General features: G+C 42.8%; 2 protein-coding genes across 6 annotated transcripts; both read right to left on the bottom strand.

Moving 5' to 3' along the window:
* Positions 1–548: 548 nt before the first annotated feature.
* Positions 549–4419, bottom strand: LOC135641743 (sugar transport protein MST4-like). The gene is made up of 5 exons (XM_065157423.1): positions 4141–4419; positions 3250–3569; positions 1870–1994; positions 1510–1798; positions 549–1413 (listed from the first exon to the last, which is right to left on the bottom strand). Exons 1-5 carry the CDS (start codon positions 4274–4276, stop codon positions 733–735), a joined length of 1551 nt encoding a protein of 516 aa, XP_065013495.1. The 5' UTR covers positions 4277–4419; the 3' UTR covers positions 549–732.
* Positions 4420–5938: 1519 nt separating this feature from the next.
* On the bottom strand, positions 5939–13581 carry LOC135641717 (cycloartenol-C-24-methyltransferase 1-like). Of its 5 annotated transcripts, none has more exons than XM_065157390.1 (13): positions 13431–13581; positions 12703–12820; positions 9757–9823; positions 8665–8738; positions 8424–8508; positions 8270–8325; positions 7354–7408; positions 7149–7196; positions 6901–6984; positions 6610–6810; positions 6394–6519; positions 6216–6313; positions 5939–6132 (listed from the first exon to the last, which is right to left on the bottom strand). In XM_065157390.1, exons 2-13 carry the CDS (start codon positions 12783–12785, stop codon positions 6072–6074), a joined length of 1038 nt encoding a protein of 345 aa, XP_065013462.1. In that variant the 5' UTR covers positions 12786–12820; positions 13431–13581; the 3' UTR covers positions 5939–6071. The 5 variants fall into 5 exon arrangements, with proteins under 5 accessions (XP_065013462.1, XP_065013448.1, XP_065013469.1 ...); XM_065157376.1 differs by having other exon boundaries at positions 12703–12797; positions 13431–13505; XM_065157397.1 differs by having other exon boundaries at positions 12703–12822; positions 13343–13435.
* Between the last annotated feature and the right edge of the window lie 1139 nt (positions 13582–14720).

Raw genomic sequence — 14720 nt, 5'->3', positions numbered from 1 at the left:
CCCTCCCTTCTCGCAGCCACAGCAGCAGCGGCCCTTGAAGCTACAACTCCATCACGCCAACCCGGAGCTCGGCTTCACCGTAGATACCACCACCATGGCGGGCGCCAAGATGGCAGTGGTCGCCTTCCTCCTCGTCTCCGTGCTCGTGGCGTCCGCCGTGCCGGCCGCGACCGCCTTCGGCTGCTTCCCCGACTGCTACAACCGCTGCGCCAACGGCGATATCGGCAACGTGGCCTGCTCCACCATGTGCTCCCAGGCATGCATCGTTCCCAAGACGCTTCCCGACGGCACCGACCTGGCCACGCTGTACCCCGGCGGCCACTGATCGCACTCCTCCTCTGTTGCATGCATGTGTGCGTTCGGGCCAACGTGGCTTCGCCATTTTGTTAGCTGCCGTGTGTTGATTTGGAGATGAGGAGATTAATTGCGTACGTGTGCATTTCGTCTGTGGGAAGCAAACTTTGTTCCACTGCATCTAAATGTCTGCTGCTACATCTCTGTCATGAATCGCTTGTTCAGACATCAGTCATAATATGATGCAAACAAAATAAAAATAATAATTATATCGATTAAGCATAATGATTTTATCGAATTGGCTTATTTCTCGATAATTGTTGCGTGCGTGACAATTAGTAATCACTGCATTCCTCGAGTATAGTACAGTGTAATTAATATACGTCATGTGTGTGTGGGACGAGCTAAGCGCACTACAGAACAGAATACCGCTTCATCCTATGGCTGCGCCTGCTTAACTGCTCCATCAGCGCCATTAGTCTTGTAGCCATCATCAGCTATGAACCGCTTCCAGAACCAGTGCTGCTTCCACACCTTCTCCGCCATCTCCTCGATGGGCACGTTCTTGGTCTCGGGGAGGAAGAAGAGGACGAACACCGACATCACCACCACCCACGCGGAGAAGAAGGCGAAGATGCCGTACTTGAGGTGGCACAGCATGGAGAGAAAGGCCTGCGCGATGACGAAGGTGAAGAGAAGGTTGACGCACACCGTCACGCTTTGCCCGGCCGACCGTGTTTCCAGCGGGAACGTCTCGCTGGGGATGAGCCACCCCAGCGGCCCCCACGACCAGGCGAACGACGACACGAAGGTGCACACCATCAACACCACGAAGATGGCGTAGCCGCGGCCCAGGTTGTCGGAGTGGTCCGACACCTTAAGCCCCAGCACCACCGCGATCACCACCTGGGAGAGGAACATCTGCACCCCCGCCTCCAGGAGCAGCACCCGCCGCCCCACCCTGTCCACCGAGTAGATGGACACCACCGTCGACAGCACGTTCACGGCGCCCGTGATGACGGCGGAGTAGAGCGCGGCGTCGCTCTTGAATCCCAACGTGTTGAAGAGCACCGGAGCGTAGAACATGATGGCGTTGATTCCGGTGAACTGTTGAAAGATCTGTCGACACAAAGAGCGGGAAGACCGTCACCATATAGTTCGCCTCCGCCACAAGAAGACCGACACCAGATGTAGCTAAAAGCAGCATCAATATACCTGGAGGAAGATGGCGATGATGAGCTGAGGGCGGTTGCGGCGCTGGAGGAGGTTGCGGAAGGGGTGCTTCACTTGGTGGGCGATGCGGCTCGCCTCGAGGATCTCATTGTACTCGGGCTCCACGTTCTCCGTCCCGCGAATCTTCTTGAGCACCGCTTTGCCTTCTTCGAGCCGCCCGCGCTCGATCAAGCTGTTGGGCGTGTCCACCACCAGCAGCGCTCCCACCGTCAACAGCAGCGCCGGGATGCCCGCCAGCGAAAGGGACAGTCTCCATCCCCACCGGTGAATCCTGCAGGGTGTGTGTACATTGTTATCACTCTACGACCAATCAGAGAGAGAGAGAGAGAGAGCGAGGTGTACTTGTTGGTTCCATAGTTGACGAGGCTGGCAAAGAGGATGCCGATGGTGACATTGAGCTGAAACAGGATGTTGAGGCCGCCACGGATTCGGGTGGGTGCAATCTCTGACAGAAACAAAGGAACGGCCTGCACCGATACAAAAGTCAAAAAGGCTGCTATATTGATATGTGAGGGTATATTGAAAAATAAAATTAAAAAAATAATATCAAATTAGCAAATATTATATTGAGTTCGGCTTACAAACAAAGAAATTAAAATTTTATATTAAATTGATGTTCAACTTGATATATGTTAACTTGAGCTAAGATGAACTTTCGCAACCAAAGTTAAAGCTTACGAATTAAAAGAATAGTTTTATATTAGTAAATATTAAAAAAAATTGAATAATATATATTGAGTTTAACTCAAGCTTAATATTTTCAGTTGAATTAGTATTTAACCTTACCATTAGAGCATTATACTCAATTAATACGGTTGGAAACCAAACCATAACCATGATTGTTTGATTTAATAGTCTGCAATCTTCTCTACCTCATCAAGAGACTCAATCAAGAGAGACAGATGGATTTCAGTAACCTAAAAGTTTGATCTGCTAGATTGGATCGATATTCTTAGATTCTTTGTTAGGTTCTGAGTTAGATCCTGGATGGATCTGACATCTTGACACCAATCTCAACTCTATGAAGTGGGAAGTAGGTAGATATGGCTCAATAGTTTGCTGCAGTTGGGGTCAAGTCACTGTGGATGACCTGTGAAGGAAGAATAAGGTGGACTTACTGATCATGTGACCTGTGATGTTTGGGTAGGAGACTTTTGGCTCCTCTCCTACCCAATCATGCAAAGGACAACCAGAAAAATATGCTCTGCATTTTATTGATGAATTGTTCATCCTGACTGATATATAGCCTGTCATGAATGCAGACTTCAGATGTGGCCTTCAATAAACTTAGCAAAATAATTGCAGTGGTGAGGATGAGAGGCAATCTATTCTTGTGGTGGTCTTTCATGAACTGCAATCTCAGATAGAGACATCCAAAGCATCCAAACACTTTATGACCTGACTTTTGGCTAAGATGACCTTCAATTCAAGTCATATGTGCCAAAAGCTTCCAAACTAACCAATAGGCAACTTAGCAGAAGTTGTGGGTTTTCTTCCCCATGCTTCCTTCCCCTTTCCTCCATTTCTCCGACTCCCATCTGTGGACTGTCCCACTTTGTCTGTGAAACCTCTACATGGAACACGACCTTTGCATGCAGAAATATATGGCCTTCCTAATCGGGTTATTACGCAGTGCACATGTTTGCCATGGAAGCTAACGAAGGCCACCTTAACCATGGAGTCATGGAGAAGGAGAAGAGCAGCGTTACGAGGAGGACTGACCTGGTTGGCGAACCCAACACCGCAACCGAGGAGTATCCTACTGACGATCAACATGGGAAGGTCCTGCGCAGCTCCGTTGAGGATGACACCCACGATGAAGAAGACGCCGGCGATGAGCATGGTGAGGCGGCGACCGAGGTTGCGGGTGGTGTAGGAGGCGAAGAAGGTGGCGGTGAGGCCCGCCAGGTAGAGCGAGGAGGTAAACAGCTGCAGCTCCTGGTTGTCGTACTTGCAGTAGTTGCTCTCCTTCGTCTCATGCTTCCGGCGGTACACCTCCGGGAAGAACTTGATGAGGAAGTCATCCATCGACGTTACACCCCCTGTTAATTGATTAGCCGAGGTGCAATTAGATCCAAAGAACGTGATTCCCGTGCTGAAGCATGACAAGTATGTACTTATCCACATAGAAATCATGTTCTCTTGAACGGCCGACCAAAATAACTTTCATGTATGCCAAAATGTGGGAAACCTTTTTCTATGATAATTTTGGCAAACACTTTAGTTTGGACATTATATATGTCATCATGCATGTGACATTCAACTTTTCAGAGGGTAGATTGAAGGTAAGATCTTGACTCGTCCTACTTGATGATCTCAGCAGTGACAACTGCTACAAACAAGTCCAGCATCTCACCAGGAAAACGATATCAAATTAACAAGTGCTGATTCCTCTTTTATGGGAGGCAAGATACATTGATTCTCAACTTTAGTTGCCATGCAAAAGGGAGGAGTTCACTTTGGGATAACAAGGAATCATTTCTGAGCTCGTTTTCGTTAAGAAGAAGAAGAAGAAAGAAGAAAGAAAGAAAAGATTCATGCAGTATAAGTCTGTGCGCAGCATGTAAACTCATCATATGACATGGAGCAACAAGAAGAGAAGCAAGTCCTTACCTGAAATACCAACGTCATATCCAAACATCAAACCACCAGTAGCAGCCATGAAGCAGGAGATGATGACTATGGGCGTGATCTTCGCATCGAACTCGCTGCCGGCCGACGCCGACACCGAGAAACCTGCGGCCGGCATCGTCGATCGGGGTGGAAGGATCACGATCACAACAGGAAGGGATTACTTATCCTACGGATCTCTACTTGCTGGAGACTGGAAGCATGTGCTGCTCTCCCCGATTTATAGAAGGAGGGACGGTTGTCGATTGATTAATTGGTGCGAAGCTTCGGCTCTTCCGGCGAGGAATTCACCCCCGGGCGTGGCAGATGAGATGTTGCCGCGTGGCGGGATCAGTCGACGGTCAATCGACGACTCTTCATTGGCTCGTGAAGCGCGAGCTGTCTTGTTCTTCTAGCACAAAACATGGAGATGCGTGGGCGCCACAGATATCTCACCCTCTGTGCAATGGAATCTTGACTATGGAGGTGTTGACTAATGATGAGAGATTGCGTGACATAATAACTCAGGCGTCGATGCCTTCACATCCTCTCTCTCTCTCTCTCTCTCTCTCTTAATCGGATTAAACCTCGAGTCATTGTGAAGTCGAAGTTGTGGACTCCAAGTGTCATCAGAAAAGTCAACACTGAGTAGTTAATTTTAGTTTGCCAAGGTTGCTGTCCTTTAATTTAATAAAATCTATTGAGGATTCACCTAATCCACATTGACAAAATAGATCAACAACCAAAAAAGAGAGGATAACTTTGTCTCATAAACGGATGTCATAATTAAGTATCTTTCAATTATTATTAATTAGGTTTCAAATCACATGAACGTCATCATTCATAGCTATAGTAGACCTGAAGTCGACGTGTATCTGTAGCAGGCACATCATTGACCAGTCAACGCATTCATGCGCCCACTGTCTCCAATATTATTTCCTTTAAAAATGAATTAAAATTAAATTAAAAATTAGAAAAAAAAAGGACCCTCATTAAAAGAAAGGATATTAACAGCAAAAAGACAGTCAAACCCGAACGCCTCACCCCAAACATGGAGCGCACGAAGCGGCATTTGTTCGAGCAGATTGGAACCGTGCTCGCCCTCCAACGGGGATGCCGACCACGGAAGACGTGGATGCCGCGGAAGTCGCGCGTCGCTGTTCCACGTGCAGGGCGAGGAGGAGGGCGGTGATCCCTCGCTTCTTCGGTACGTACGCGGGGCCTTAGTGGGGATCTTATCTTATTAGCTCCAGATAAAAGTGGTCGGTCATCCGTCGTTCTCTCCGCGGCGGAGCGGAGGAAGAGCAGGTAGCAGTGAGATCACAGCCGCATTAGTGAAGAAGATTGGGGAGGGGAGTAGCAGAGTCAAGAACGAGAAGAAGTCCCCGTCTTGAACGCGACGAGAGAGACGAGGAGGAACTGGCTCGTCAAATGTTTGATTAAAGAGTGATTTTTGGAGTCGGCCGACGCTAATATATTACAACCACTTTGGACATGGAGACTTGTAGAGCAAAGATCAAACAGAGGAGAAAACAAAGATGTAGTTTTCTTCCATGAGATCACGACTAAGTTGTTATTTATTTACTCCCACCCATTACCTAATCCTGTTCTGTTCACAATATGTAAGAGAGAGAGAGAGAGAGAGAGAGTCATATTTGGATGATTTGATCATCTGGTTGATCTATGCTGGAAAAAGTTAGGAAGATGCTTGTTCTGGTGGAAGAAGAATGCAAGAGTCTTGATTACTGATGAAGGTGGAGATGGCTAATAATACTTAAGCAGAACATTGATTCTGGCAACACATTCTAAGATCTTCAAGATAAACATCCAAAGAATGTAACAATCGAGATGTTTCTGTGTTCGACAGTCAATCCACAAATCAATGACAATATCTTCGGCCACCCAAGCAAGCTAGCAAATACATCTCATGCGTCTCAAGATTCCGAGAGAGGCTTGCGAACCAAGAAGAAGTACATGGGTGTAAAGATCTCCTTCCTGCAATAATGCCAACTCAATATGAAATGCTGTACATGTGAAAGCTTGTTGAATCTGCTTTGTTTGGGCTTGGATTTCCTCACCTTCCACCTTCAACGAGCCCCTCAGCAGCCTTTTCCAGGAACGATGAGACTCTGTTGCTTCCTGCAGGAGCAATGCCAACAAATTCCAGTGTCTTGACCTGCACAATGAAGCAGCGACAGTCGACATTAGAACCACCAGAGCAAGCATCTCGCATCGCAACCAACAAATCTTCCATACCATGGTTCGCGTGATGAATCGCCCAAACGATGTCAAGCGGAAGCTAGTTATCGAGAACTGACTTGTGTCCAATGGCAAGTACCAAGATACAGGCGAATCCACTGCAAGATCCTTCTCGGATATGACCTTAAACGACGACATTGATCAGCATATAAGCCTGTGGCACGCAGGGTTTGTACAGAATTGATGAAAGGGCATGCTGTTCTCTTTTGTTACCTCAAATCCTGCAAGCTTCAAGGCATCAAGGCATTGTTTTGTAGTTCTTATATCAGGAAGGCCATTTCCAAGCTCGATTTCGGCTTTGGTCTTTTGATGGCTTTCGTTATCGGGATCGAAATGATCGGTCATGCACCATTCGTATACTGCAAAACGCTGACCAGGCTTCAGCACCCTGTAGATCTCCTTGTAGCAGCCAACCTGCTCAGCTCACAGTTCCAACATCACTCGTGACTTTATAGATATCAGAACACCATAATAGGTGAGAGAAGCATCTAAACAGAGCAATACCGCATCTGGAGCATGGCAAGTTGCTTCTATCGCGTAGATACCATCAAATGAGTTATCCGGAAATGGCATTTTCATGAAGTCGGCCTGCATGTATAACAACACACTTCTTAGCATGCATGCATTGTGTAACACCACATCTATAGTCGTGTTTTAGAATCGCAGCAAACACAATCATAGAAATTCTAGTATAAGAAGGAAAGAAAAACAACAGAATAAGCTATAAATCCAAAATATGGATTGAAACAGACCTTAACAAAGTTGCATGACTCAGACAATCCTGCTACACGGTTGAGCTCCTGTAGAATGATAATTGATGGAAAAATGATTAAGAGATGGAGTCACTTTTTTCAGATAATTATATCATAACAGAAGGTAATAAGTCCCTGCAAAGTAAATTGCAAAATTGTGGACTTAATGGTCATCATCATAAGCAGAGATAGAAAGAAGGCTCACTCTTCCCCTTGAAATCTGGTACTCATTGTTGTTTAATCCAGTAATTGATGTTGAGCTGCAAAGATCCAAGCATATCATGTCATTACATCAAGCCAACCGTATCAACCGTGAGGTACATAAATCCAATCAACCGAGTATGTGAGGTGTAAAGGTTTCAATCTAATAGACCAAAAGCTTGAGTAAGCAGGCTTTTCTGTTGCTGCCGCCAGACACACTTGCAATCTGCAATATGGTCTTTTACTTAGATGCAATAACTGGTTTTACTTGTGGATAAAGGACAAAGTAGCAGCAAGTCCATATAACCAGCCCTGAACAATTAGCACCTTATGGCTTGTTGTTGTTGGCTCAGTATCTATCACCTCAGGCATCCTCTAAACCAAATAAATCATCATAGGAAGTGCAAAAGATGTGGCACTCATATAATTTTCCTGCTATATCTACTTATTTCTTTGGTCTTATCAGGGTGAAATAACCTTAAAGAAAAACACAGAAGGCATTTGCAAACATACAAACAAGTTATCAAATAAACTTAAATATCACAAAGTATTAGCAAACACACAAAAACAAGCATAGGTACAAGTCCCGATGCGCATGAAGCATAAAAAAACAAGAAATTCAGGTAAACTTCCATTTTTGTTGATTAATAGTCAATTTCTGTGCAAAATATTATATCCAAAATGCTAGAGTCTAAGAATTAACAAACAGTTTCAGACAATAAATGGACAAATTCGTATAATTAGATTTTCAGAGATTTGCAATGACTTTTGGATGCCCACCTAGAAAGTAATTGATTGATCATAAATGCTTCAAAAAATAGACATGCTTCAAATGTGGATAAACCAGCTAGAATCTGAGGCTGCTTCAAAAATATAATTGCAATATTCAGAAAATTTGAACAAAAGAATTTTGAAGAAACCTAAATCTGGCAATTTCTCGTAGGGGTCCACCAATTCCACAACCAACATCCAACACCTACATTTCAAGCAATATTCCATACATGAATGGAGACAGTATGCTGCATGACAAATTGTTCAAATAGATCCAAATATAACAAAAGACCCAATTGATACCTTCATTCCAGGTTTCAACCCTAGTTGCAAGGCAAGAAAGTGTTCATGCCGCTTAATGCTTTCACGCAATGACTCCCCTTTCCATCTTCAGAAATGAAACTTAAAATCAGTATGTGTTATATGACGAAAGCATGAAATTATCCAGGATGTATAGTCAACTTTGATTTTTTTTTTCTTTTCCCTCCTGCATCATCAGAAATACGCATGAATTTAATTCAACAATAAAATGGCTGAAGCTTACCTGGGAGCAAAGTGAAATGATTCTCCCCAACCAAATTCATAGAAGCTTGTGGCAAGATCATAATACTTATTTACCTGAATTACAAAATGAAAATAATGAATTATCACAGATTTCCAGAGTGTAGACAATAAGTATGGTAAAGTGACAGATTTGATTTTTGATAAATAAACTATACATCTACTGGCACTGAATAACTAGAATGGATTACAAACTACAGAATCAGGTATGCTTCCTGTCTGGAAGCAAGAACTGTCTAAATCATTCAGCATGTCCTACAGAAAATCCATTTATCTCTAATAACAAAATTAAATATTTTCTCTTAAAAACTAGGAAATGAACAACTCTTTCCATTGAATGCTCAGAAGAAATAACTGTAAACCCAAAAGCAGGCATATTGGACTGTTAACTATGCAGACTACAACTATGTTCACAGGTTAGCTCTAAAAGGATAGTAGTTGTCTAAACTTTGCAAGATAAATCCATGACACTTAGAAATGATTTTATCATAATCTGCATTTCCTTTCACAATTGTAGATGCAACAGGGATCATGTGGAGCTGTATTGTGCTCCAGAAACATCATCAAAACTGAAACAACTGATCAGGAACCCACAATCTCCACTTGATCGTATTCCTAAAACTAAAACTAACCTAACTAATTTTGGGATACATCAACCTTATGAGCACTCGACCAAATGTAGACAAACTTGAGCCTCACCTTCGATTTTTCCAAACCATAAATTAGGACACTATATAATATTATCTTGTAAATCTAACCAATATGATGCCGCAACCAATCACATGTTTCTTCCATTTCCCCTAGAAATGTCACACAGATGCTGCAATAATTCTTGAAAAATTATACCCAATTACAGGTTCAAAATTCCAAATAGATTTAATATTACAAAGGATGAGCAGATATGCTAAAATATGAGATCGGTACTGTGTATAAATTTATCCTAATTCTGGCCAATAATACTGGCAAAAGCATGAATAAGCTGAAAACTTTGTAAAAGTTGCAGACAGAAATGTTGCATGCCTTATATTGCAGTAGTTACTTTTATGCTGCACAGTTAATTCTACCAATAACTTACCATATCACTGTAGTTTGCTTTTCTTGTTTCCTCACCCCCTCCAAAACAAACATGATATTTTTCATACCTAGCACAGCAAGACATTGAAGATATATCAATGAGTCAGCAACTTAATCCAAAAACAATCAGAAGACCGGACATGACCAAAATTATTGTGAAAAAACTGCTCAATATGAAGCAAATATAAGCTAATTGAGAAAGAAACGAACACTACATTTTGCTTCAAGTGTTGTTGCTATATTTTTCTCATGCACAACAGATGGATCAACTATGCATATATTAGTATTAAGCATCATATTAGGTGAGGTAAGTAAAGAATTATAACTGGTAATTAAAATTAAGTATGCAGAGGATATATTGTCTTATGGAATTAAAACTAACAGTCAACATCTAGTTCAAATTCAAAAAGAAATTTGAAGATGCCACCAAATGCATGGGGCTATCCTTAGTCCACAGCCAAGATAGTGAAGGTTTCTAAAGGAATCATGACTAAAACATGCTAAATCTTGGACAGGAATAAAGAAAGTTGTCTTTCAGAAAAGCAAATATAGTACAACTAGACATATATTTGTTAAATGTGGACACTTGCTAAATAAGAAAACCAAAAAAGGTCATAGATGGTTAAAATGAGCAACAAATGTCAAACTACATATAGGTCATTTAGTTACTAAATAAATGCACTCCAGATGGATGGAAGCAAAGCCCTTTTATTTACTAGGCCTGTAAATAAATTGGAACACCATGATTTGTGTTAATAGAATTTAATCCAAAATATGCCTGCATATGGATAATGGCATTAATCCAATACATACTTTAATATGATGATATCTTTAAGTAGTGTGAATCTAAATACTGACGTTTCCACAATACCAACATAAGCATAACAGTCTCATAGGGTTCAGATATTGGTAATGAAGGGATAATTTAGACCTCCACTACAACTGGTATTAGTTGCAGCTAGATGACATCAAATCATTTGGCAGTCACCTAGAACAGCCAATTGAACACCTCATGAGTGCATGTTTTCTATAACACATATGGTTCAACTCTACTGGGGTAATAGATTCGAAGTTTTCAAATCTAAAATGCATAAATGAATCTGTCCTGTCAACGTGTAACATATGATGCATGGTAAGAGAACTTGGGTCTCATCTATGATCATTGCAATCTAGGTTGGTCACCATAGATGGAAGTTCTTAGAGTTGTAATACCATAACAAAGTGAACATATCTAAGTGCATGATGAACACCAAATGGGATAGGGTGAAAGTATTTCTAGAAGGCAGTGTCACAATTGTGTTTGGTCAACAGAGGACTTGGCTACCAGCTCTCTGATCCTTGTTGACTGTTTCAGGATGATGGTTCCAGATGGTATTTTTTTTGTCTGACCACCAAAGTTCTATTCTGTACTTAATACCATGGTCATGGTCAGGACAGTTTGGGCAAAAAATTAAATAATGTAACATCAAAAAACAATTTCTTTTCAAATAGTGTAAAAAAAAGGAGATTGCCATTGGCAACCACTTACTTCATACAACCACCTTAAAATAAAAAAAAAAAAAATTTTACTAAATACAACCCCTCAATTACCAACGGTATCTGATTTCTCACAACCCCTCAATTATCATTACTTCATACAACACATTTCATTTGCTGATCAATCATCCTCACAAGCACTGCTTTGGAACCCTGGTTACGCCCCATTCAACCATCACCGACAATTAGAAGAAGAAGAAGAAGAAGAAGAAGAAGAAGAAGAAGGGATAGAAAAATGGGCTGTATAGGAGGAGTTGGAAGGGGTTTGGGATAAAGTGATATGTTGAGGCCATTTATGTCCTTGCAAAAAGATATTTTCACAATATTAAGAGTTCTTAAAATGGGAGGAGCTTACTATTTAGAATCCCTTTTACAACTTTGTTATTATTCACAATCCTTTAAAAAAATAATAAAATAATATTTTACTATTTACAATCCCACTAATTCTGATTTTACCACTTTGTTTTATTTTCCTTCCCCATTACTCTACAATTGTCACCCGTGCACCCTGCCGCTGCCGACACTGCCTCAACCCATGCTCCCTGCCATCGATCACCGCCCCCAGCCTGTGCTCCCTACAGCCCCCCGTCTGTGCTCCCTGCCATGGATCACCACCCCCCAGCACATACTTCCTGTCACCCCTTAGCCTGCACTCCCCGTCGATCATCAGCTTGCTACCACCCCATAGCCCATGATCCCACTTGTTAACCCCTCACACCCCACCCCGAAAAAAAGCTTACCAATATGAACCCACTTGTTGCCCCCTCAACACTGTCCTCCGAGAAGGAGGAAGAAGTTGAGGGGGAGAAGGAAGAAGAGGAGAAAGAGAACACGAGGAAGAAGAAAGGGTATTTATGTCTATTTATAAAGAATAGCTTTGAAATATTAATTTTTTTTAAAATGAGCGTAATTAATCTAGAGAGGGTTGTAAATAATATTTTGAGATTATAAATAGCAAAAAGAGATTACCAATAGAATTAAAAGAAAAAAACACAATCAGCTAATAGATAGGGAAAACCCACAACTTTTGAGGATGACATTCAGGAAAAGAATATCATCTACTGCCTCCAAGAACATCTCATGCTGAGACGATGCAAATCAATTCTTTTACCCAGTCCCTTTTTTTGCTTCTAGTTTTTTGCTTATACATCTGTTTAATCGGGTAACGTCATGCAGAAGCAAGCGATATGAAGATGACAGATTCCTACAGAGTAAAGGGGACCATCTAACAAATCTAGCATCTTAAAGGCAGCATTGATGAGATGCTCTATGAGCCAAAATCATGATCTAATGTAGTTCAACCAAATGCTCTTTCACATGTCTTGGGTCGGGAAGCAGAAATGAATCGGAAGCGTGACTTCCAACAAAGACATCCCAAGCCATACGCATAAGAGGAGTGAAGAAATTATACTGCTCGACAGCAGACTGCACATCTTCCTTCTTGATCTTCCCTCCTACTCCTGTAGCAAGATCCAACGCCCCTGACTTCGACATCTCGCGATCAACCTAACAAGCACGATCTCTGTCAACTGGAGAAAAAAAAGTGGGAATTTTGTTACATCAAAGAAGCAAAGATCTTTTGGAAGAATATCGAAAAAAAATTCTCTTTTAAAGAAGAACAAAGAGGTGGCATTCAGGAAACCACGGATCATCATAGAAAAAAAAGGATCACAGAGTTACATGGACCAAAAGGGAGAGAAATTCCAGTTTTTTATAGATTCAAACAAACACTTGAAATACTTGCGACCTTCTCCCGAGAATAAAAAATGCAAAGGCGGGTTTTTTGGCAGCAGCAGGCGAGAATGTCGAAATAGGGAGAAAGAAAACGATGCCCGCAGAATGTTATTCAAACCAAAAAACGCCATCCGCCAGCAGACTCAAATCGGATCCAAGACTACCGATACATGAATGCACCGATCTAAAACTCATCCTTGCTATCAGAAAGGGAGGTTAACTGCATGATTCGGGAAGACGCCAAACTGATTTCTCGTCTGTAACAGCATAAAAGAAACTTTTCCCGAAAAAAACAAAAAAGAAAAGAGCAAATAACTTCGATTCCGACACCGACGGAAGAGATCCACGACACTGGCATTGCAAGGAAAGGAGGAAAAGAAGGAGAAGTGAGAAAGAGATTTCTACGCTGATGGTATTTTGACTCCTCCAGTGCACGGAGCGCTGATCGCAGAGCGAGCGACGCATTGAGCAGATGTATTTGCCAGAGTCACAGAGAGCCGCAGAGAGAGAGAGAGAGAGAGAGAGAGAGCCGACAGCTTTCGTAGTGCCCAAAAGCTTTGGTGAATGATTGGCGGGTGCCGTAGGACCCACTCAGATTTACCAACGAGCTAGACAGAAGACGCGGTTGCTGCCGCGGGTCGAAGAGCCGATCCTCGCAAAAAGGTCAGGAGTCACGGGCCAACGGTCCTCGAGCGTCGGGTCCCACACTCCCCCCGGTTCCTCGTGCGTCCTACCTGGCCGGGATTTGTGGCTCCCACCGCACTCGATCACCGACGTAGAGCAGAGATTTCCCAACGTAATTGCACGATTGTTCAATGCCTCCAATTTCAACCCCCTAAAATAAAATGTTATAAATAATTTGAACATTTTTTTAAATTTAAATATGGATTATAATCAATCCCAAATAGTTTGCATAGTACCGTTTTGTCATCGTCATCGTTGCATATACTACGATTATATATCTAATACAAGACTTTGTGTCCTTTGGTGTGAGAGACAGGTAGGGGTCGAGGAGGAAGTGGAGTGAGAGGGAGGAGACGTAAAAACGAAGAGGAGGGTGAGGGTGGTGGTGGTGGTGGTGGTGGCCAAGGCGGCGACAGGCCACGTTCGGCACTGTGCTGGGACGACGATGGTGCGCTACCTCTGTCCTCGCTGTTCATGGAGAATGGACATACGCAGGAACTACTCGTCGGCATTAACATCCACGACAGCAACCCCCCTCGGGTCTCAAGGCAGAAGGTGCATGCCTGCGGAACGCAGTGATAATTGTTGGGGATGCAGTGATTGCACTGTTCTTATCCATGCATAGACCTCGAATGATATTGATGAGTCAGGGAGGACAAACTGCTGAAGAATATTGATTCTTCAGAGTCAAGGGTAACATGGCTGAGCAGCGGAAACAAGGCTCAACTTGCACTGTCAAGAACTGCACTCAATTCAGTTGTAGAAACACTGCATGTCGGTAGGAGCCAAGCAGCGATCATCATTTAACCCTATGTTGCTTTCGTGAAGATGATCACCTCATGGTTTGGTACTGCCAAGGAGTCCCAGATGAGAGGGATTGCATCGGTTTCTAAGATTAAACGAGAGCATTATCATGAATTTGTAGGCTCTGCAGTGTCAACATGAGGCAATAATATCTCTTGTCATTGCATACATAGCAGACCTGCCAAAGACCTATTTCTTGATCCATCT

Source organism: Musa acuminata, chromosome BXJ1-4 (genome assembly GCF_036884655.1).
Source record: "Musa acuminata AAA Group cultivar baxijiao chromosome BXJ1-4, Cavendish_Baxijiao_AAA, whole genome shotgun sequence".
NCBI lineage: Eukaryota > Viridiplantae > Streptophyta > Magnoliopsida > Zingiberales > Musaceae > Musa > Musa acuminata.
The sequence above is the reverse complement of the archived record's forward strand: the minus strand, read 5'-3'. Positions and strand labels throughout refer to the sequence as shown.